At 39.1% G+C, this 19,814-nt stretch overlaps 1 protein-coding gene across 3 annotated transcripts in view; it reads right to left on the minus strand.

Moving 5' to 3' along the window:
- Positions 1 to 19,814, minus strand: part of LOC149005465 (solanesyl diphosphate synthase 3, chloroplastic/mitochondrial-like) — a 46,106-nt gene that overhangs the window by 8,385 nt on the left and 17,907 nt on the right. For all 3 annotated transcript variants that reach the window (XM_089168551.1, XM_089168550.1, XM_089168552.1), the window contains exons 6-8: positions 6,300 to 6,386; positions 5,824 to 5,895; positions 5,329 to 5,414 (exon numbers count right to left, since the gene is read on the minus strand). In XM_089168551.1, the coding sequence (XP_089024677.1) occupies positions 5,329 to 5,414; positions 5,824 to 5,895; positions 6,300 to 6,386 (245 nt within the window). The remainder of the gene's footprint in view (positions 1 to 5,328; positions 5,415 to 5,823; positions 5,896 to 6,299; positions 6,387 to 19,814) is intronic.

Here is a 19,814-nt window from a genome sequence, read left to right on the forward strand (position 1 = left end):
AAAGGTCATCGAGTATAGATCTCTCTCCTGGTGAAAACCTTCTTCACTCCCTCACAACAGGTAAGTTCTTCTCCTTCTTGCAACTTCTTTTGAGCCTGAAAATCCCAGCATTCTCCCCTCTTCTAGGTCCAGCAGCTCTCAATGCCTGATCTCCCCTATCACTTCTCCGTTCTTCTCTCTTTTCCCTCTCCCTCAGAACCTTACGGTAACTCTGTTGTTTCCTGCAGAGGTTAATTTTTTTCTGCTTCTTTCTTCTCCTGCCCAGCTGTCACTAATTTCCTCTTTTCTTCTACCTGTCGACAGTCCCTGGCATGTCTTCTTTGCTTCTCTTTTTTCTTCTGTTCTTTTCCTTATTCTTCCTTCTCCCATACTACTCTGTTGTTCCTCACAGCAGCACTTTTCTGCCAGTATCCTTTTCTATTATCTTCTTCAGTACCCCTTTAATCTCTAACCATATTTTCCTGCAGGGAAATCTATTCTAAAACCCCACACTAGGTTTGTTTCCATCATCTTCTTCCTCTTGTTTCCTATTAGGTACACATTACTTCTGTTTCAGACATTACAGTAGCCTCTCTTGCATTCTTGCCGTGGCAGCCTCCACCCCTTCTTACCCTTCTTTTTGCTCCTCCTTGTCCTAGCGTAAAAGAATATTTGTTGGTGCCCCTGTTGGTTGGCTTGGTTTTGGATGCCCCCCCCCCCGGTCTTTTTACATTGACGTAACACTTGCCCCTACCTTGAATGCAATTGATCATATTATCAATTTTCTGGAATTTTATTTCTTTGAATGTAATGCCCCTAACCCCCTTGCCTAGTACTATGTATTGATCATGTAAGAATTTTAAATTGTTCTCTTAAGCTTTAAGATATTTACATTTAAACTTTACTTAATCCTTGATTGCTGAATTTTTATTCCGTATTGTTTTCTTAGTGTAATCCCTTGTACCATTAGTTGGCTTAGGATCCTATTTCTTGTAGAATACCCTAGTTTCGAGGGCTGTCCTACATCACGTAGTCCCTTCTGAGCCCTTGAACCCTTACTTCAATGGCTCTTGTGATTAGAGAGAATAAAGTTGAGTTGCAGGTGGGTTCTACAAAAAATCTCTTTCAACATGTTGAGTACCTTTAACCTCCAAAACCAGAAAACCGTGTCTAAGACTGCAATTTGGATAGAAGTACCCATTTGGAAATTCCAATCATGTCAGTGTGTTGGCCTCCACAAACTATTTGTTCCAAAGAAAAAGAAAAAAACAATCAAGAAAAGAAAAAAAAATTGCATCATTTTCTGTTGTTTTTAGAATGGATTTGAAAGATGCATCAAATATGGAAGTAATGGCCATCCCAATCTTCTTTCCTCTTTAAGTCAGGATTTTGACCTCTGAGTTCATCTTCTTCAATTTTTATTTCCACCTAGCTTCTTTGTTCTTGTCTTTGGCAGCAAATTCTATTCAAATTTCTGCTGTTAGGTTGGTAATGGGAAGGTCTTTCCAGTATGGGCATATGCTTGTCCATAGTGTATCAAGAATTTAAAACCTAGGCTAAAAATCTTGAGAAACTGTACTGTTATTGATAGGACCCCGAGCTCAAAAACAATGAACAAATTGACTCACAACGATAATAGCAACACTGAATCAAAAAATCTCCCGACAAAACACACTACTAGCAGTAGGTGAATCCTACGGCTACCCAAGAGCAATCACTCTTACCCAAATCTTCCTCAATAACTCTCAAAAACTGCCTAACCTATTCTTCCTTCCCATATTTATAGCAATTACTTTTCCTACAATAATTCCAATTCTAATCCTAAAAGGTAATCTGAATGCAATAGGACTCTTCAAATCTAAAAGGAAATCTGAATACAATATGACTCTTCAAATCTTCCCACCGATTCCTTCCCTATAATTTGGGGATTTGCTTTCCACGCTTTCGAGTATATACTTGTGACATTAGGGGCTTATCAGTTATTAATCAGGTAGGTGTACAAGAGAAAGGCCCACCACACAAACAGGAGTCTGTCACTCATTCAGTAAAATGCAGGCGTATCAATAATTTGCCAAAGTACAGGGTGTTGTTCGTAATTCTCCCCAAAAAAACCAAGAAGAAGATCCAAGAAGAGAAGCTGACAGACACATTCCAGAAAAAAGAAAAGAGAAAAGAGAGAAGAAGAAAATCAGAGCATATAAAGGAGTAACTGAACCAAATTACTCATTGCAGCTGAGTCAACCTCCATCACAATCTGTGGATTCCTTCTATGTTTTGACAGTAACATCAAACTCTCAGCCCTTCATCTACCTCAACCATTTTTTTGCGTTCTCTGGTTTAAGGAAGAGAACCTCAGACCCTCAACTGTAACTCCACCCCACCTATGATTCCTTATTTGTTCCCGATTTCCCCTTTTTATTTTAAATTTTTTTCCAGAACTGTCCCTCCTTTTTTGCTTTATCCCCTTTTGTCCCACAACTTCATTTACTCCCAACTTTAACCCCCAGTACCATTTTCTAAAATTTCCTTTCTAATCTGATCCTCTCCCCCCCCCCCCAACACACACACACAAATTAAAAATAATGATAATAAAAAAAACAAAAAAAAAACATTGTCGGTTTGCTTGATTTTAATTTCTTTTCTTTCTTTCAAGATTTGCCTTCTCCATGTGTACTACTAAACATGCTGTTTTCTGATTATATTCAAACTCCATTATTACAATGCTTCAATTCATTATTAAGTTCTTACTAACAGTTCTACCACCCTCATTATAGTTTCTACCTATTTACTATACTTGCAATTCATCCTTTGCTTTTGAGTGTATTTTTGTTTTCCTCCAACATGGCAGCCAATAATGAAGTCCTTCAACGCTCAATTCCTGTTAGGCTGGAATAAATGCAAAAGTTCACACTTTCGCTACAGCCATCATTTCCTTCTGACAATATGCATGAGCTTCAATTCATCGTTTAGAGGCTTCAAATGAAGGGAGAGGTTCCACACGAGCCAGGGATTTTTCCCACTCCACTCCACCACCACCACCACCATATGGTGCTGGATGAAATGATCAATAGTAGATAAAGCAGCAAGGTTGGAAGTCAATGATTTGACATGGACCACAATCCAACATCTTGACTAGGTTCATTGTTCAGAAATGTTTTTCAGATTGGTATAACCTACTAGAGTCCAGGAAAATAATATTTGTAGAGGATAAATTGAAAGGCACAGCTTGAGTTTGGAAGATAAAACAATAGCAACAAATCTGTACTCAAGGTGTCGGCCGGGTAACTACAAAGGTTGAGATGCAAACTGCAATGAACTAAAGATGTTAACTGACTGATTAAAAGCAGCTTGTACACCTCGAATTTGTGCAGTTGCGACTAGACAGTTTATCAAATTAGCATGTATATCACCTAACTCTATCATTCAACCACTTATTCTGAATTTCAGAAGGACAAATAAATCCTAGTGGCATAGTTCTCAAATGGCTTGCATCAACAAATTAATGCCACACTTGCAGCCAAAACTACCCACCACAGATGAAGCAATCCTATCAAACTTAGGAAATTTTGAAAAAAGCTTATAACCGAAGAAATTCTTTGGACATATTCTGGAGGTGATAATTTTTGCTCTTTCTATTAGAAAATAGAAGCATCAGGAGATCTTCCACCATGCACTGTGCACTTTGAACTAGATACATAAGGTCCACAATGACATGTATCACTTGTGATGCATTATCACTAGATGGGTTAGACTGGCACGCTAGCCTTTGGAGGCCCAACCCTAAAAAGAACCAGTCCAATACGTTTCGATCCAACAAGGGATGGACTTCATTAATTAAACTATTTCAGTATTTTATTTTTAGTCTCTACTAGTTTTAGTTTCCTAAGTAAGAGTTAGGTTCAGAACCAAGTTGGACGGTATTTCAAGTCGTTATAGTATTAGTACAAGTCTTATTGTTTTCCTTACATATTTGCTTGTAATCTAGTAATTGGCCGAATGAATTGAGATAGAAGTTTGAGTGTGTGATTTTTGAGATTATGTGCTTGTGCATTTTCTTTCCCTTTCCCTTGAGACCATCCCTTGTACTTTCAATTCTCCCACTGTTAAGCGCACAATGACAGACCGTTTCTAAGGTTTGCATTCACTTTGGATTAAGTATTACCTCAAAATACAAATGATCAAAATGAAAATTTTAAAGACTTTATCTGTAGAAGATGATCATCAGATGGGCAACAACTATAGGTATTCTCATTTTTTCCAACAGGATTCACTCTCAAACCTAAAAACTTCTCTCCAAAGACATCTTCCATGCATATGCATATGTTAAAAGTTTAGATACTGAGTGTGGAGATGATCTAAGACTGTAACAATAATAAGAAAGAAATGAAAACCAAAGGGCTTGGTTAAACTTCCAAAATAACAACCAAACTTCTGTCCTCTTTTCTTATTGAGTGTGTCAAAGGCCAGGGTTTTTTCTTTTTTTCTTTTTTTTCCTTATTTTGGTTTCAGGTTAGTAGGCTGGAAGCAGGCGCTTGAGCTATTAAAACCATTCATAGCTCCATTTATGCATTCTTTATAGCCAGATTGCAAGCCCAGATCCAGACTGAGTGTAAGAGGTGGGAGGAGAAATTATATTGGTAACCAAACCAGGGGTGGACCTAACGACCAGAACCTACCCTGGCCAACCATAAACTTAATAGAACCTTGGCCAGTTTTCTCAACCTTGAGGGTGAGTTAGGATTGATAAACGCAACAACCCCTCAGTCCTGGGCTGGGTTATGGTTGAAGTCTTTGCCCATCCCACACCAACCCTGATTTTATAGTAATTTTCCATTTTTTCCCTCAGACCATTGGAGGGTTTCCCTCCATTCACCAACAATAGGATGCACATCTCTTTTTCCTCAATGCACAGAAATCAGGGCCAAACAGGGTCAATCAGGAACAACTTGGCCCCGCCCAGCCCAGCCCAGTTAGGGTCAACCAAGGCAAGGCTCGATTGGGCTGAACCCAGCAAGGTTGGGCCTGAGTTGAAATTTTTCAACCATGAATCAAGGTTAGGTTTGGGAAAGTGCGACCCAGCCAGCCCTGTTTCGCCCCTAATACCAACTCAACCATCTCCATTTTACAGCCAACTGTTTTACTACATTTAGTTTAAACGTATATTTTCGTACAAATATAAAATGAAAGCCAGGAGGAAGAATAATAAAGTTTACATGTGATACTGATGGTCAAAAGCAATAGGCTTAACACTTCATAATTGATGTTCACATGCTATCCATCAGTGGTCAAGGGAAAACAAATACAGTAAGAAAAACAGTACAACCTAACAGATGACATGAAATAACCAACCTACAACGTTGTTCAGATGTTGTAGTCATTTGCATGGTTTCCCCCGTAACAAGATGTTCCACAACTCTTGCCAGTAATGTTACAACCTGCAAATAGAAGACAGAATAAGAACCAGCTAGAGCGAACAAAAAACCAACCATGGCAAAGCTTTTGAAGCTTTGAGCAATTAAATAATCACAGCACTAGGCAAACTATGACTCTCAGCCTGAAATTGGTTCCAGTAGTTTGGCCACTCTCTTCTCTGACATAAAATGACCTTGCTGCCCTCTAATGTATGAAACCGTTCAGGTAGACCTCATTGGTCTGCTCCTCAATTCAGAAAACAATCACCATTAAATATTATATTTGCCAGAAGTTAGTACTCACGAGCAAATAATAGGTACAAACTTTGGGATGTGGACTAAGGTCCAAAAAACAAGCAAGAAGCTCCATCAGTTACCACGAATATATTCAATTATTGCAAATGTAAGATGAAGCTTCTAACGAAGTATATACCTCAGTGTTTTTCAGGGAAGCAAGTGCAACACAAGCTCTAGAAAGCAGGAAATCACCAGCTAACACTGACAGCTGCATGGGAGACAGAAACAACTTCAGGAACAAAACACTTTAACCCCCCCCCCCCCCCCCAAAAAAAAAAACAAAAAAAGGGAGGAAGAAGGGAAGAGACAAACAGAATCAGGCATAGAACATTCAAAATGGGCAGGTATTTGAAACCCAAGAATGAAAACAATATTTAGATGGCAAGTACAATTTATTTGAAAAAAACTCATTGTGGTTGGAGTGGTAAACAGATGAAGCAATGAAAAGATCCACCATGACGACTAAATGAAAAATGTCTAATACATCCTGTTGATAAGAAATTTAAACAACAATAACCAATAGCATTTCTATGCAGCTATTATCCACTAGCAAGCAACATGCTATAGCACATGAGAAGGAAAGGGAGAAAGGCACTGCAAAGACGGAAATACCTTATTTCCCATCACTACATTTAATGAACCAATACCACGCCTCGTTTCTGCATCATCCAAGACATCGTCATGGAGAAGGCTTGCCACCTATAAAGGGGATAAAAAAAGTTCATTAGGCTACAGTAGAACAATAACAATAGTAAACAAAGCATGCTCCAACATTAAAATGAAATAATAATAATAATAATAACAACAATAAATAATTAATAATTAATATTAACAATAATAACAACAAATAAATGTCCAAAAAAATTAAGAATTATTGAGGGTGGGATGGGCAATGTGGTGCATGGTCTATTCTGTAACTTGACTGTAACTAGATTATTCTAACTATTTAGCTGTTATTTCCTTTTCTAGTTGTTCCTTTTTACTGTACTAAGACTGTAGGCGTGTAACTTTGGTGCTAATTGCCTAAGCCCACCTTGATCCCAAACAGGGACAGGCTGATTTTCAATCCTGAAATGGGGTTAAGGTTTAAACTTCAGGCCCGGATTAGGGTTGGGCTGGGCTAGGACTAGGGCCTTCGGGAAAAAATGGCCCAGCCTGGCATTGTGTTAGGTTATGCTTTACAAATTATTGTTTATGCTATAGTATCTAATTAGCTATTAGTTTGCCTGAAAAAAGGCTGACTATTTGTGGAATTAACGATTTAAACTTTTAAGGTTGGGCTAATTTTTTTTTTTTTTAATTTTTAATTTTTTACCCCAAAGATAAGTCTCACAGTTAATTGAGCATGAAGTAAAACCAATGCCAAATTATATGTCTCATTTTTCGTAGTGCATAGACACAAACTGAAAAAAGTAGGGCCAGTCTCAGGGCCAACAGACCCTAGCAAAAGTCAGGATCAATCAAGGCCAACCCAGCCCCGTCAAGATCAAGCTGTCTTGTCCAGAGGCCAGTAGGCTGGGCCTGGGCTGAGATATCTCAGCTAGACCTAGGGCCTGGTCGGGCTTAGGGTGTTAACGAACCCAGCCCAATCAGGGTAAGTCAGGGCTGGGCTGGGCTGGCCTCACTCAAGTAAAGCTTAGTCTTCCAGGATCTCTAAACCTAGTCTAGTTTCAAGGCCCACTTTCAAGTATGGCATATGGGTGGTTTCTGGATAATTGGGACTAAATTGATAGACTTTGAATTCCCTAGGTAGGGTAATTGGGTTTAGGATGGTACTAGGGCCTAGGGATGATGGACGTTAGTTTTGGAGAAACTTAAATGGAGGGACGTATGGTGGGATGGAACAGGTTCTTGAGATATGAGATGAAAACTTACAAGAATGGAGTGAAACTTATATGGAGTCTAGCTCTTACTGCCCAGAATTTATCTTCCTAAGTTTCAATTGATTTGGACAGTAGACTGTCAAGATATTAGGTTCATGATTTTAAAGAGATATTGGGTGATAGAAACAAGATCTGGATCTGGAGATTGGCTGGTTTATTTAGGCTTAAATTTGGATCAAAGGTAACGGGCATGTAGGTGGATTGATGGCTGGGGTTTTGGGTGAAACTGATGGCTGGGGTTTTGGGTGAAACTGGTGGCTGGTTAGTGAGATGTGACAGTTCTTGATGTAGGATGGGAGAGAAGGGAATGAACCGGGGTTTGGAGTCCAAAATAGAAAATTAAAAGAAGAAGAAAGGGGGATTATATGGGCTACCAGTTGTATCTGGCTGGAGCCTAGTGGATGGGAAAAATCAAGTGGAAAGTGAAGGTTGAACTTTAATCTTCAACCAGCCTTGAGTTGCTTGACCTCACCTTAGAACCCTTCTCAACCTTGGATCTTCAATTCTCTATTGACAGAATCAGAACTTACTAACAAACACAAGCAGAATTACTCAAAGAGAAGCTTTATTCAAATCCAGTGTGTTCCGTTCCCCACTGGATGGAGGGGTCTCTTTATACAAACTAACACATGAATTCCCATCATGATTCTAACCGACTCAATCTAATCAAGGTCTTTATGGCTAGACCTGTACAAGGACTGAATTTAAAATAAGAAATAACGACATGTCTTAAAATTGAAAAAAAAAAAAAAAAATTGCACGCCTAATATGCCCCTCAACTGGACAGAATTACAACTCTGCCATCAACCAAAATAAGTAGTAAATAAGCTGCTGGGCAGCATCCCCAAGGGGGTTCTCTTGGCCCTCCACTTGGTCTTGGACTTAGAGGATTAGAATACTGCATCATTGACTCAACCTCTTCTCAAAAAAAAGCAAACACAGATCAGCCCTTCCGCTATAGGGGATCAATATCACCGCATTAGTTCTTACCATGGTCATGGGTAGCCTAGGTTGTGCCAGTGATTTCAGTAGAGTCCGACCACTAGGTCAAGGTACACATTAATGTAGTCACTGTAGTAAAATTAACAAATATCAATGCATGGTAAACCTGCATGGGCTTGACAGTTTAGTTAGGCTCTAACTATTAGTTCATTTCTGGATTGCACAATGAACTCAACCAATTATTTTAGCTTATTCAACAGATTGAGACATCTCACAGTCACTGCACATTAACAGCCACCATCCCTCATTCAAGTACTGGTGCACTTCTTGCCTCCTTTCCAATAGAATCAATATGATACTTTAGGTCTTATTATGTTTAATACTTAACAGACCTTACTATTGTTTGATGTAATATAACAGTATAAATGAAGGACCAAACTCCATCAGATTTTCACATCCAACCTATGTAATCCTCTTTTGGATCCGTGAAGTTGCCGACTACAAGGTAAACCCAGCTAATGAAGGCTCAACCCATTCATATATCAACACTATATTGTTTTCTGAAAAAAGAGGGCCTCTTTGCTGCCAGATCTACATCAAGGTTAATATTAAGCAAAAGGTTTTTGGTAGGTTGATCAGGAGGAAAATGCACCCAATGCTTGTCTTCTTCGTATGGCTAAATTCCAGGTTGAATGTTGAAAGGGCTCTTCCTTATGTAGTTTGAAAATCAGGAAGGTTGTTACTAGCTATGGGTCCACACAGTCTTTTTTTCTATAAATCCAATTTTAGGGTTAGGGTTTCTTGGTAAGATTACCTAAAATTGAGGGTTTGCCCAGAATCTTCCAGAAATTAATTTAAAAGGGGATGCCTATGGGTATCTAAGAAAGTTGTTGGAATCTCTTAGGAGTGGTATGGGTTGTCAGGAAACGACATGAGATGAAAACGATTTATAAGGAAAACTTAATTAGGTCAAACCTGAATGGCTGGGATATTTTTGGAAAAGGGAAAACTCGGAAATCAAAATAGAAATGGGTTTGAGAGGGGATCTTATGATGGATATGGGTTGGGCATTTGAAAGGGAAAAGGATCTCTTCTATTTCCTCCTTGAATCTTCTTTTTTTCTTTCTTTTATTTCTTTTTTTATTTTCTTTCTTCTTTTTCTTTCATTTTCTTTTATGCTTTCTGTTTTTTCTTTTTCTTTTTCTGATTCTGCAGCAAGGAAGAAATGAGAGGAGGCAATGAAGAGAAGAGAGGGAAAGAAGGGGCTGACATGGACACAGTGAGCCACCTTGACCGACCATAGAGTGGGACCCAAGGCCCACCCAAGCAAGCCTGCCAAACCCTATAGGAGGGGGTATTTTGGTCACTTTAGTCCTTATTTAGTGGCTGGTTTTTATTTTCAGAAATTTTATCTTTATTTTCTAAGAGTTTCAGTCAGTTAGGAACTCCAATTTGAGTTGTGTTTGAGTTGGTTAAGTTGTGGATAAGACAAGACTCTTTTACAAAAAGGGTTCATATCTTTTAGGAGGGTTCCTATCTTTTAGGAAGGTTCATATCTTTTAGGAGTTTTTTTTTAATTAGAGTTTGTTTTGAGTTAGTTATTGAGTCCTTGGATATTTTAATCTCTAGCACATGTGCCATTAGAGTTTTAATAAAATAAATTTAGGCGTGTGCTTATTAAAGTTTGAGATAACTTTAAGTTTTATTTTCAGCCTGTCTTTTTTAGATTCCAATTTAAGTCCAGATTATGTGGTGGGATCCTAGATCGTTAAGGAATCCCACTTAGTGTTAAGAGTCTTTTAGTAGGCCAGAAATAGCCTATTGTTTCTTTGTAATGGCTCAAGTCTGATTATTGAACAAAATTGATTGAGGGTCATGATTTTCTAGTTGAGGGCACCATGGTTGAGGAAGAGTGTTGCTCAAGGATCAGCACCTCTACCATCAATTTCAGCTTCTTCTTCTTCATTCCAACATCTGCAAGCATTCAAGCAAGCTTCCACAAGAGTCCAGCAAATAAACAAGTACAGCAGCCCCACCCCCACCTCTTCCCTTCCTTGCGCAACCCAGGAAACCCTCTCCCTCCCTTTTCCTACATTCCCAGAAAAACCCCAACCCCTTTTTCCCCCTCCGCTACCCCCGCAAGGTACTCCCTGCCTCTCCCCCTGTTCTGCACAAGGCAGAACCTCCCTTCCCAGACTTATGCAGGCCCTAAAACCCCTTCCCCCTGCACTTTCAGACCCTTAATCACCCTCCCCATCCTCCTGCGATTCTCTTATACCCTTCCCCCAATCATCCCAACCCCCGCAAGCTCCCCAAAATCCCTCTCTCTCTCTCTCTCTCTCTCTCTCTCTCTCTCTCTCTCTCTCTCTCTCTCTCTCTCTGTTCTCAGTTTCCGGTGAGAAAACAGAAGAAAAAAAAGAGGAAAATTAAAAAATTAAAAAATTAAAAAAAAAAGAGAAAGGGAAGGAGAAGAAAGGAAAATAGAGAGAAAAAAAGAAGCAGAAAAAGAGTTAAAGAGAGGTCTTAAGATCCTTCCCACATTGACAATCCCCTAAATTTTCCCTTAGTTCAAAAACTATTTAGCTTTCTTTCTACCAATCCTAGGCCTTCCATAATATTTTTACCTCATTTGCTGGAAGATTCTGGTCAAATCCTGAATCTTCTCAAGAAACCGAAACCCTAGAATTGGATTCACATTACTAATATTGGAGCTGCAGTTTTCAGCAAGCCTAATACCTTTATTACCCCTTTTCTATTTTTTTGGGATTTTTCTGCAAGTTTTGGACCTTTTTCTAGATCTAAAATTTACGGTCACATCTACAAAAATCTAACCGTCAGATATGTCCCAAACTTTAGGAACACAATCCCCATAACCCTAATGACCTTCTCTCCCAGTTTCAGTCCAATCGGCTCAACCCAAACCCCAATACCATCATGGAAGAATTAGCAGATAGTCCTAACATTGAAGGCTACTTCAAGTATGGCCGATCGATGAAATTTCTTTCCAAAATTCTTATGTCTGAAGTTGAAGATGAAGATTGGAGGAGGAGCAGCCTTTTCCATACACAATTACGTGCTAGTAGATCTGTAGTTAGAGCAATAATTGACAATGGTTGCAGCATTAATGCCATCTCTAAGTCATCTGTACAGAAGGCCAAGCTACCAATTGAGGAACACCCCAATCCTTACATGGTGGGACTCCTCAACCACAAGGTTATTGAGATAAAATTTCATTTTTCAGTTCCCATTAGTTTACACTCCTGCGCTGAAGTAGTCTGGTGTGATGTAGTTCCCATGAGTGTGATTGATGTAATTCTGTGTAGACCTTAGTTGTATGATAATAATGTAACTATCCATGGGCAGGAAAATACTTGTAACTTTAGGCATAGAGGAAAAATTATTGTATTCCTTCCTTGAATCTGCAAGAGGAAGGTACGAAAAGAAGTGTAGAGAGTCCAGTCCCAAGAGAGCATAGTACTAGCCGTACACCTCAAGAAACACAAGAACCCACTCCAGAAGTTCCACCTAAAGTCATGCCTCGTGCAGCCCAGGAAAAGTTAAAGCCAAACAATGCAATTCAGGAGAGTCTACAAATAGAGGGCAGCACCCGAAGTGACTACACAAGCCAGACCAAATCCTCTTCTCCAGACAAAAGGTCATCTCCACCAAGTCAGAAGCTTCCTCCAAAGAGTGTGCCAAAAAAAATTGACAAAAGTTCCCTAGGAGTGGAAGATCACCTAGCTAGAGAGTCTCATCAAAGAAGGGGAGTTGCTATCCCTAACATTCATCAACCAACTCCTAACACAAAGGCCCCATGGGAACCCATGGTAGAAGATCTCGCTCTCGAGAGAGATCTCGCCACCTTGAAAAAGAGAGATCTCGGCCGAGATATAATAATTTTTTGGTGTCAACTCGGTGGCCCATCTCGGTGGGTTTTAGAGTCCCAATTGGGTTGAAACTCTAAACTTGGTATTTAGCTTATTTAAGGCTTTTTGAACACGTTGGTGGCCTTGGATTTGTTAGAAACAACCCTATGTATGATTTCTAAGTCTACCCATAGTGTGAAACCGAAATGTAGTAGGATTAGGGAATGCAATGTTATACAACATGTAATATAGAACCTTTAAGGCATATAAATGAAAAGCAAGTATATCAAATGCATCAACTAACTTAAATGTTATCAAAATTCCATCCATATGAGAATCACAATCTCAATTTTCAAGAATAAAATAATTATACAATCATTAGAAGTTCTATATAAGTCATTAAATCATAAATTCATAAGACAAGTAGAGAATGATTGATCTTCCTTGTTGTAGATGTGCTAAGAGTATTTGCAAGTGAAAATTCAGCCAAAATCCACAAAAAAAGGTAAAAATTGAGAGTTCCAGCGAGATCCAAGGCGAGATATGGCGAGATATAGCGAGATATGGCGAGATCTCGAGCGAGATATCCCAACTCTCTTCTCTTGCCCTCCATCTCGTCTCGCCAAGGGAAAAAACGAGATATCTCACGAGATCTCCCACCATGTGGGCACCACCAGAGGCAGCCCTAGAGGATTCCATCGATGAGGTACCCACCCCACTAGAGGTTCCCAACATAGAAGAAATTTCGGTCAAAATTGTCGAAATTTCGACCGAAATGCATGCATTTTTGAAAACCAAAATGAAATTCCAATTATTTCGAAAAAGTTATAGGTTTCGACCGAAATTTTGGAGATTTCAACCATTTTGGAGGTTTCAACCGAAATTTCGACCATTAACATTCTAACTTGTTTTTCCTCAATTTTTGTTGATTTCAATCTCATTTTCACCTAATTTCCACAACTCTTTTGCCTTCAAATAACCTCTTTTGCTCATCTTTTGCCTCCAAACACCTCCTAAGACATAACAGCAACAAAGAAAACTTCGGCAGCAATAGAATGTGAAGCATGAGCCATACTCAACAATTCCAAACTTCCTTTTTTTATTTTTGTTTCGTTCATGCCTTAAATGATCTTGTATTGCCTTGAAATCAATATATGTTTAGCTTAGGACTATGATCTATGATTGCGTTTTGTCAAACTTACTTTTTTATTATTTGCTACCATTTTTTTTTTCATTTTCTGATTTTAATAATTATTGTCTAAAATACTTCAAAATACATATGTATATATGATAAATGGGCTTCAACTAAATATATGTGAGACACCATCACTTGATCTAGTTGATCACTTTATTTTGTTGACTTGTTGTATATGTAACCATTCTATCAAATAATTCATGTATGCTAATGATTTTATGCCTATATGCATACAATTTGTATTTGTCGGAACCAGTCGTTTGTTAGTATACTTGAATGATAAATTTTCAATGGGTTTTTTTTTTTTTTGGGGGGGGGGGGGGGGGGCAAAATACTAGTTCCATTATGTTTATTATGTTTTAAATAGGTAGGAGGCAAGAAATCATATGAAATGGACGTCATATAAGGCCCGAAACTCAGGGTCGAAATTTCAAAAAAAAAAAAAATCATGTTTCAACCAAGGAAGAAATTTCGATCGATATGAACATTTCAACATTGGAAAAGGTCAAAATTTCGAGGTTTCGGTCGAAATTTCGACCGAAATTGGATACTTTTTTCCTGATTCTTGAAAACTCAATTTCAAGCCTTAAATCCACTCAAATTGATTTGGATTTTTGCATACTAGCTATTTCAAGCATAATAAACACTATAAAACTACTAGTTTACTAAAAAACTACTGAAAATGTAACATCCAACATTCCAAGTATATAGTACATGAATCAGAGAAGAAGCGGGAATGTTATTACTTACAAGTCTATTCTATTCAAGCCTCAAGGTTTCCCTCTTCCGTCTGCACCCCATACAAATGACAATATAACTCCCATGATGTTTGCCCCCGCCCCATATATTTTGGACATAGTCAAGAACTGCATCTCTGTATGTGGCCTCATCCACATGCATAAGATTTCCTAACGGTGGGAAGTTGTGAATCTCCAAAGGAACTGATGGTGGTGGGCCTTGTGGGATGTGTAATAGTGTGGAAGATTTGCTCAACAAATGAAAGAGCACCCTGCCCCTAGCTCTCAGGAGAAGGATAAGGATACTGATAAGGTCCCAGTGGCTGACTCCGATAATCGACAGTGGGAGGGACACCATAAGCTCCATAGGCCGCTCCATAACCATAAGGCTCCACTCGTGGCTGACTGGCCTGACCCTGAATCTGATAGCCAGGAGGGACACCATATGGTCCATAATCATAAGTCGACTCGGTAGAACCAATACTCTCCACAGCAGTATCATATGAGGACTTTGTAGGCCTATGCCATCCAGATCCTCTGGAGGTGGAGGAGTCTCTAGCATCATCAATGCTCATCGATCTCATAGGTCCCACAAAGCTCTCACAACAACATGCTTCCAAAAATTGCATACATGCTTCCACTAATACTCCGCTATTTTAAAATTTAAAACAGAAATTAATTAGTTTTTTTTAATATTTAAATATTTTTTAATTATTTAAATATATATTAAATACAGTAAAATTACATAATTAACAGAAAAAAAAATTAATTCAACACCATCACAGCAATATGGTGTCTCAACTCTCACATACATTCATTTGAAGCTTATACATGTACTATACATATACATTTTTAGCAATATACATAATTTAGTAAATAATTTTTAATAACGGAAAAATAAAAAAATAGTAGGAAGAATCAAAAAATAATTTTGACACTACAAATTCATAGACCAACACTCTAAAGTAAACATATATAAATTTGGAAGCAATCTAACATGATTTAAGGCACAAATGAAACAAAAATAAAAAATGAGGAAGTTGGTTACTCACCTTGCAAGATTTCAGAAAATGCACAAATGGAGGAGCAAATCAAGTGTTTGATGGAAATGGAATACTAGAAATTAGGTGTAGAAGGGGATGAAAACAAGAGAAATCAGCAAAAAATTCAAACACAGCTCAAAATGGCTCTGGCGATATGGCTCGGTAGGTCGAAATTCCGACCAGTATGTCGAAACTGGGTCGAAACAAGGTATTTTATAACTTACACAGGTATCATTTCGGCCCGATATGGTATCGGGCCGAAATATCAACTAGTATCGACTGAAATATTGGTGGATACGAAAAGATATAGGATACATTTCGTGCCTATACCTGTATTTCGTTTCGTTTTGGAATTTTGCAGGCATTTCGGTCGAAATTTCGACCATTTCGATCGAATTTTTTTCCATGGTTTCAACCGAAATTCTCAACCTTTTCTTGGGTCGAAATCCTAGTTACGACTGAAATTTGTTCCTTGGTTCCCTATGCCCTTGACACTAGAGGTAAGAGTGTTGCTGCCTACAAACGACAGGACCACACCAGCCCCTATTCCACGCAAGATTGGACCTCATTATGGTCTCAAAAATTTTCTTGGAGTGGTACCAACAAGTAAGGATGAAACACACTCCAAGGCCCCTAGGATTTAAGACTACATCCTCACCAATCCTGTCATACCAGAATTCTGCCTTGGAGCAGTACTAACAGCCACAAATCTACTACTTCCTCCCCACTGCAAGATGGGAGGACGAGTCCACACCAAGGATTTTTAAGCATTCTACCAGGAACATTTGATCCATAGTTGTCAAAGTGGCAAGGCGACCAAAGCTGTTGGGTCAAAAATTTTCAATATAACTACTTTTAAACTACTTTTCAATACAACTACTTTCTATAATAAGCTAAACAAATATTCAATAGTCACATTCATCCCAAAAAAACAAGCATTCAAGAATCATAATTATGAAAAAGTATTCAGAAAAAGAACACAAACATAAGTTCATCTCATCAAACAATGGTTGTCAAAGCATTCTCCTAGGCATTTACTGATTCATTGATTCATGATGTTGAGTATGGCTTATGCTTCACATTCTATTGCCAACGGGCACGGGGGTCCCGCTCACGAAGCAAAAAATAGGTTCTATGTCACTTTGGGCCCTAGAGTTCCTTTGCAGATTGGGCATCAATTAAGTGGTTGAAAAACCGGTTTGCCGCTTAGGCAGACGCTTTGACAACTATGATTTGATCAGCATATTCATTAGGAGATGAATACTTTCAAGAACGGGAGAACTAATGTGAACCATACTGACCCCGCTGGCCAAACCATAGTGCCCACCCAAGCAAGCTAGCCGATCCCTCTAGGAGGGGTATTTTGGTCACTTAATCCCTAATTTAGCGGCTGAATTTTATTTTCAGAATTTTATCTTTATTTTTTGAAGAGTTTCAGCTAGTCAAGAAGTCCAGTTTGAGTTGGTTTAAGTTGCATAAGATAAGACTTATTTTACAAAGAGGTTTCCTATCTTTTAGGAGGGTTCTTATCTTTTAAGAGTTTTCTTTTGATAAAAGTTCGCTTTGAGTTAGTTATTGAGTCCTTGATTATTTTAACCTCTAGCACGTGTGCCATTAGACTTTGCTTTGAATTAGTTATTGAGTCCTTGGTTATTTTAATCTCTAGCACATGTGCCATTAGCATTTTAATTAAAATAGAATTCAGGGATGTGCTAACTAGAGTTTGTGAAAACTTAAAAGTTTTATTTTCAACATGTGTCTTTTTTAGATTCCAATTCAAGAGTCTAGATTATGTGGTGGGATCCTAGATTGTTAAAGAATCTCATTCAAAGAAGGAAAAGTTGGCGAAATATTGCCTGATCAAAACTCAGGCGATATTTCGCCGTTTCGGAAGCTAGCGACATGAAAACGGGCAGCAATACAACTTTTACCAAAAGTCGGCGAAAAATTGGCGATTTATCTTTTTTATCAAAATTTGACATATTTTGGCAATTTTTCGCTCATTATAAACAAAAATTCGGACAAATGTTGTCAGACAAATTTGGACATGTTTTGTCATTCACTAGATTTCAATGGTGTGTTGTCAGAAATCAGAAAAATTAGAAACGACATAATTATGTAAGGCGCTTCAACCAAAAGTGGACCTTAAGTTTACACAGTTCGCTCTATAAATGTAGTTAATTATGGTGAATCCAACGGTGGAAATAAAAGGATCAATTGAAATGAATCCAAATGGACATAGCCAAAAAGGAGAGAGTTGACACTTGTCATGGCTGTCAAGCAGTCACCCCTTAACTTTTAATGCTTACAAGCCCCACCACAAGTCCACAACACACTAAGTTGTCACTTGTCATGGCTATCAAACAGTCAAATCTTAACTTTTAATGCTTACAAGTCCCACCACAAGTCCACAACACGCTATCCTTTACGTGTCTCTTGTTTTTTAATGTTGTTTCCATTTTCCATACCAAAAAGCTTTCACGGATAATTGTCGGAATCCAAAAGAAACCCGGGTCGAATGTTGCCGAAATGTTGCCAACATTTCGGGGCTTTGGTGTTGTCAACAGCCCCTTGTGTCAGCAACATTTTGTACCTTGATCTCACTTAGTCTTAGAGTCCTTTAGTAAGCTATAAAAAGCCTGTTGTTTCTTTTTAAAGGCTCAAATCTGATCGTTCAATAAAATTGATCGAGTTGAGGATCATGGTTTCCTAGTTGAGAGGGCCATGGTTGAGTAAGAGTTATGTTCAAGGATCAGCACCTCTACCATCGATTTCCGCTTCTTCCTCATTCCAGCACAAGCTTCTAAAAGAGTCTAGCAAATAAACAAAAAAGTACAGCAGGCCCCTCCCTCTTCCAGTGCCCCCTCTCCCACCCGCAGGCTTCCCCACCCCTTCCCTTGTGCAACCTTAGGAAACCCTTCCCACCCTCTCCCTCCCTTTTCCTGCATTCCCAGAAAAGCCCCAACCCTTTCACACACTCCCCTAGCCCCAAAAGGTACTCCCTGCCTCTTCCCTATCTTACCTGTTCTGCGCAAGGCAGCACCTCCCTTCCCAGACATACGCAGGCCCTATAAACCCTTTCCCCTGCAGTTTCAGACCCTTAACCCTCCTACGATTCTCTTAGGCCCTTCCCCCAACCATCCCAGCCCATGCGAGCCCCCCAAAATCTCCCCCCCTCTCTCGGTTCTCTGTTTCTGGCAGAAAAACAGAAACAGAAAAAAAGAAAAGAGACAGAAGAAGAAGAAAGAAAAATAGAGAGAAAAATACAAAGAAAAAGAGTTCAAGAGAGGTTTCAAGACCCTTTCCCATATTGACCATACCCTAAATTTTCCCTTCAATCCATATCCATCTTTTCCAGTTCAAAAATTATTTAGCTCTCTTTCTACCAATCCTAGGCCTTCCACAACATTTTTACCCTTTCACACGCTCCCCTAGCCCCACAAGGTACTCCCTGCCTCTTCCCTGTTCTGCGCAAGGCAGCACCTCCCTTCCCAGACCTACGCTGGCCATATAACCCCTTTCCCCTGTATTTCAGACCCTTAACCCTCCTACATTAGTCTTAGGCCCTTCCCCCAACCATCCCAGCCCATCTGAGCCCCCCAAAATCCACCCCCCTTCTCTCGATTCTCTGTTTCTGGCAGAAAAAAGAAAAGAGAAAGGAGAAGAAGAAAAAGAGTTCAAGAGAGGTTTCAAGATCCTTTCCCATATTGACCATACCCTAAATTTTCACTCCAATCCATATCCATCTTTTCCACAGTCCAAAAATTATTTAGCTCTCTTTCTACCAATCCTAGGCCTTCCATAACATTTTTACCTTATTTGCTGGAAGATTCAGGGAAAATCGTATTCAAGGGAATCTTCCCTAGAAACCTAACCCCAGAATTGGATTCACATCAGAGGCAGTAGGGTAGGGGAAGGATGGGGGAGTGGTCAGGAAGGATTGCAGGGAGCAGTGCAGGGAATTATGGGCTGTCGGGGCTTAGGAGAGCTGTTGCTAGGGGTGCGACAGCAAGGAGTGGGGCTTATGGTTTTATGCAGATAGGGGAGGGACTGGGAAACAGGTGCAATGTGTGTAGGAGGAGAAAGGGGGGATGGGTGTCTGTTGTACTTATAGGCTGTTGTAGTTCTTGAAGAAGTGTGCTTGAAAGCTTGTAGATGCTGGATATCAGAAGATGAATGCTAAACTTAAGAATGTTGCTGATTTTTGAAGAACTTAATTAAAATCCGTCATTACCCCCTCAAACAGGAACCATGGTCCTCAACTCAATAACTCTAATTCAAATAATCCGACTTAACTTACAAAGAAAGAATAGGCCTTAATTTATAGCCTACTAAAAGAACTAGACACTATGTGGGATTCCTTTATAGATTAGGATCCCACCACAGTCTTGACCATTAATATAAAATCTAAACATCCAAAGGTCACTAATGACACATGCTGAAATAAAAGTTTTAAATAAC

This window comes from Hakea prostrata, chromosome 9 (assembly GCF_041222555.1).
Source record: "Hakea prostrata isolate BN-2017 chromosome 9, UWA_Hpros_2, whole genome shotgun sequence".
NCBI classification, from domain to species: Eukaryota; Viridiplantae; Streptophyta; class Magnoliopsida; order Proteales; family Proteaceae; genus Hakea; species Hakea prostrata.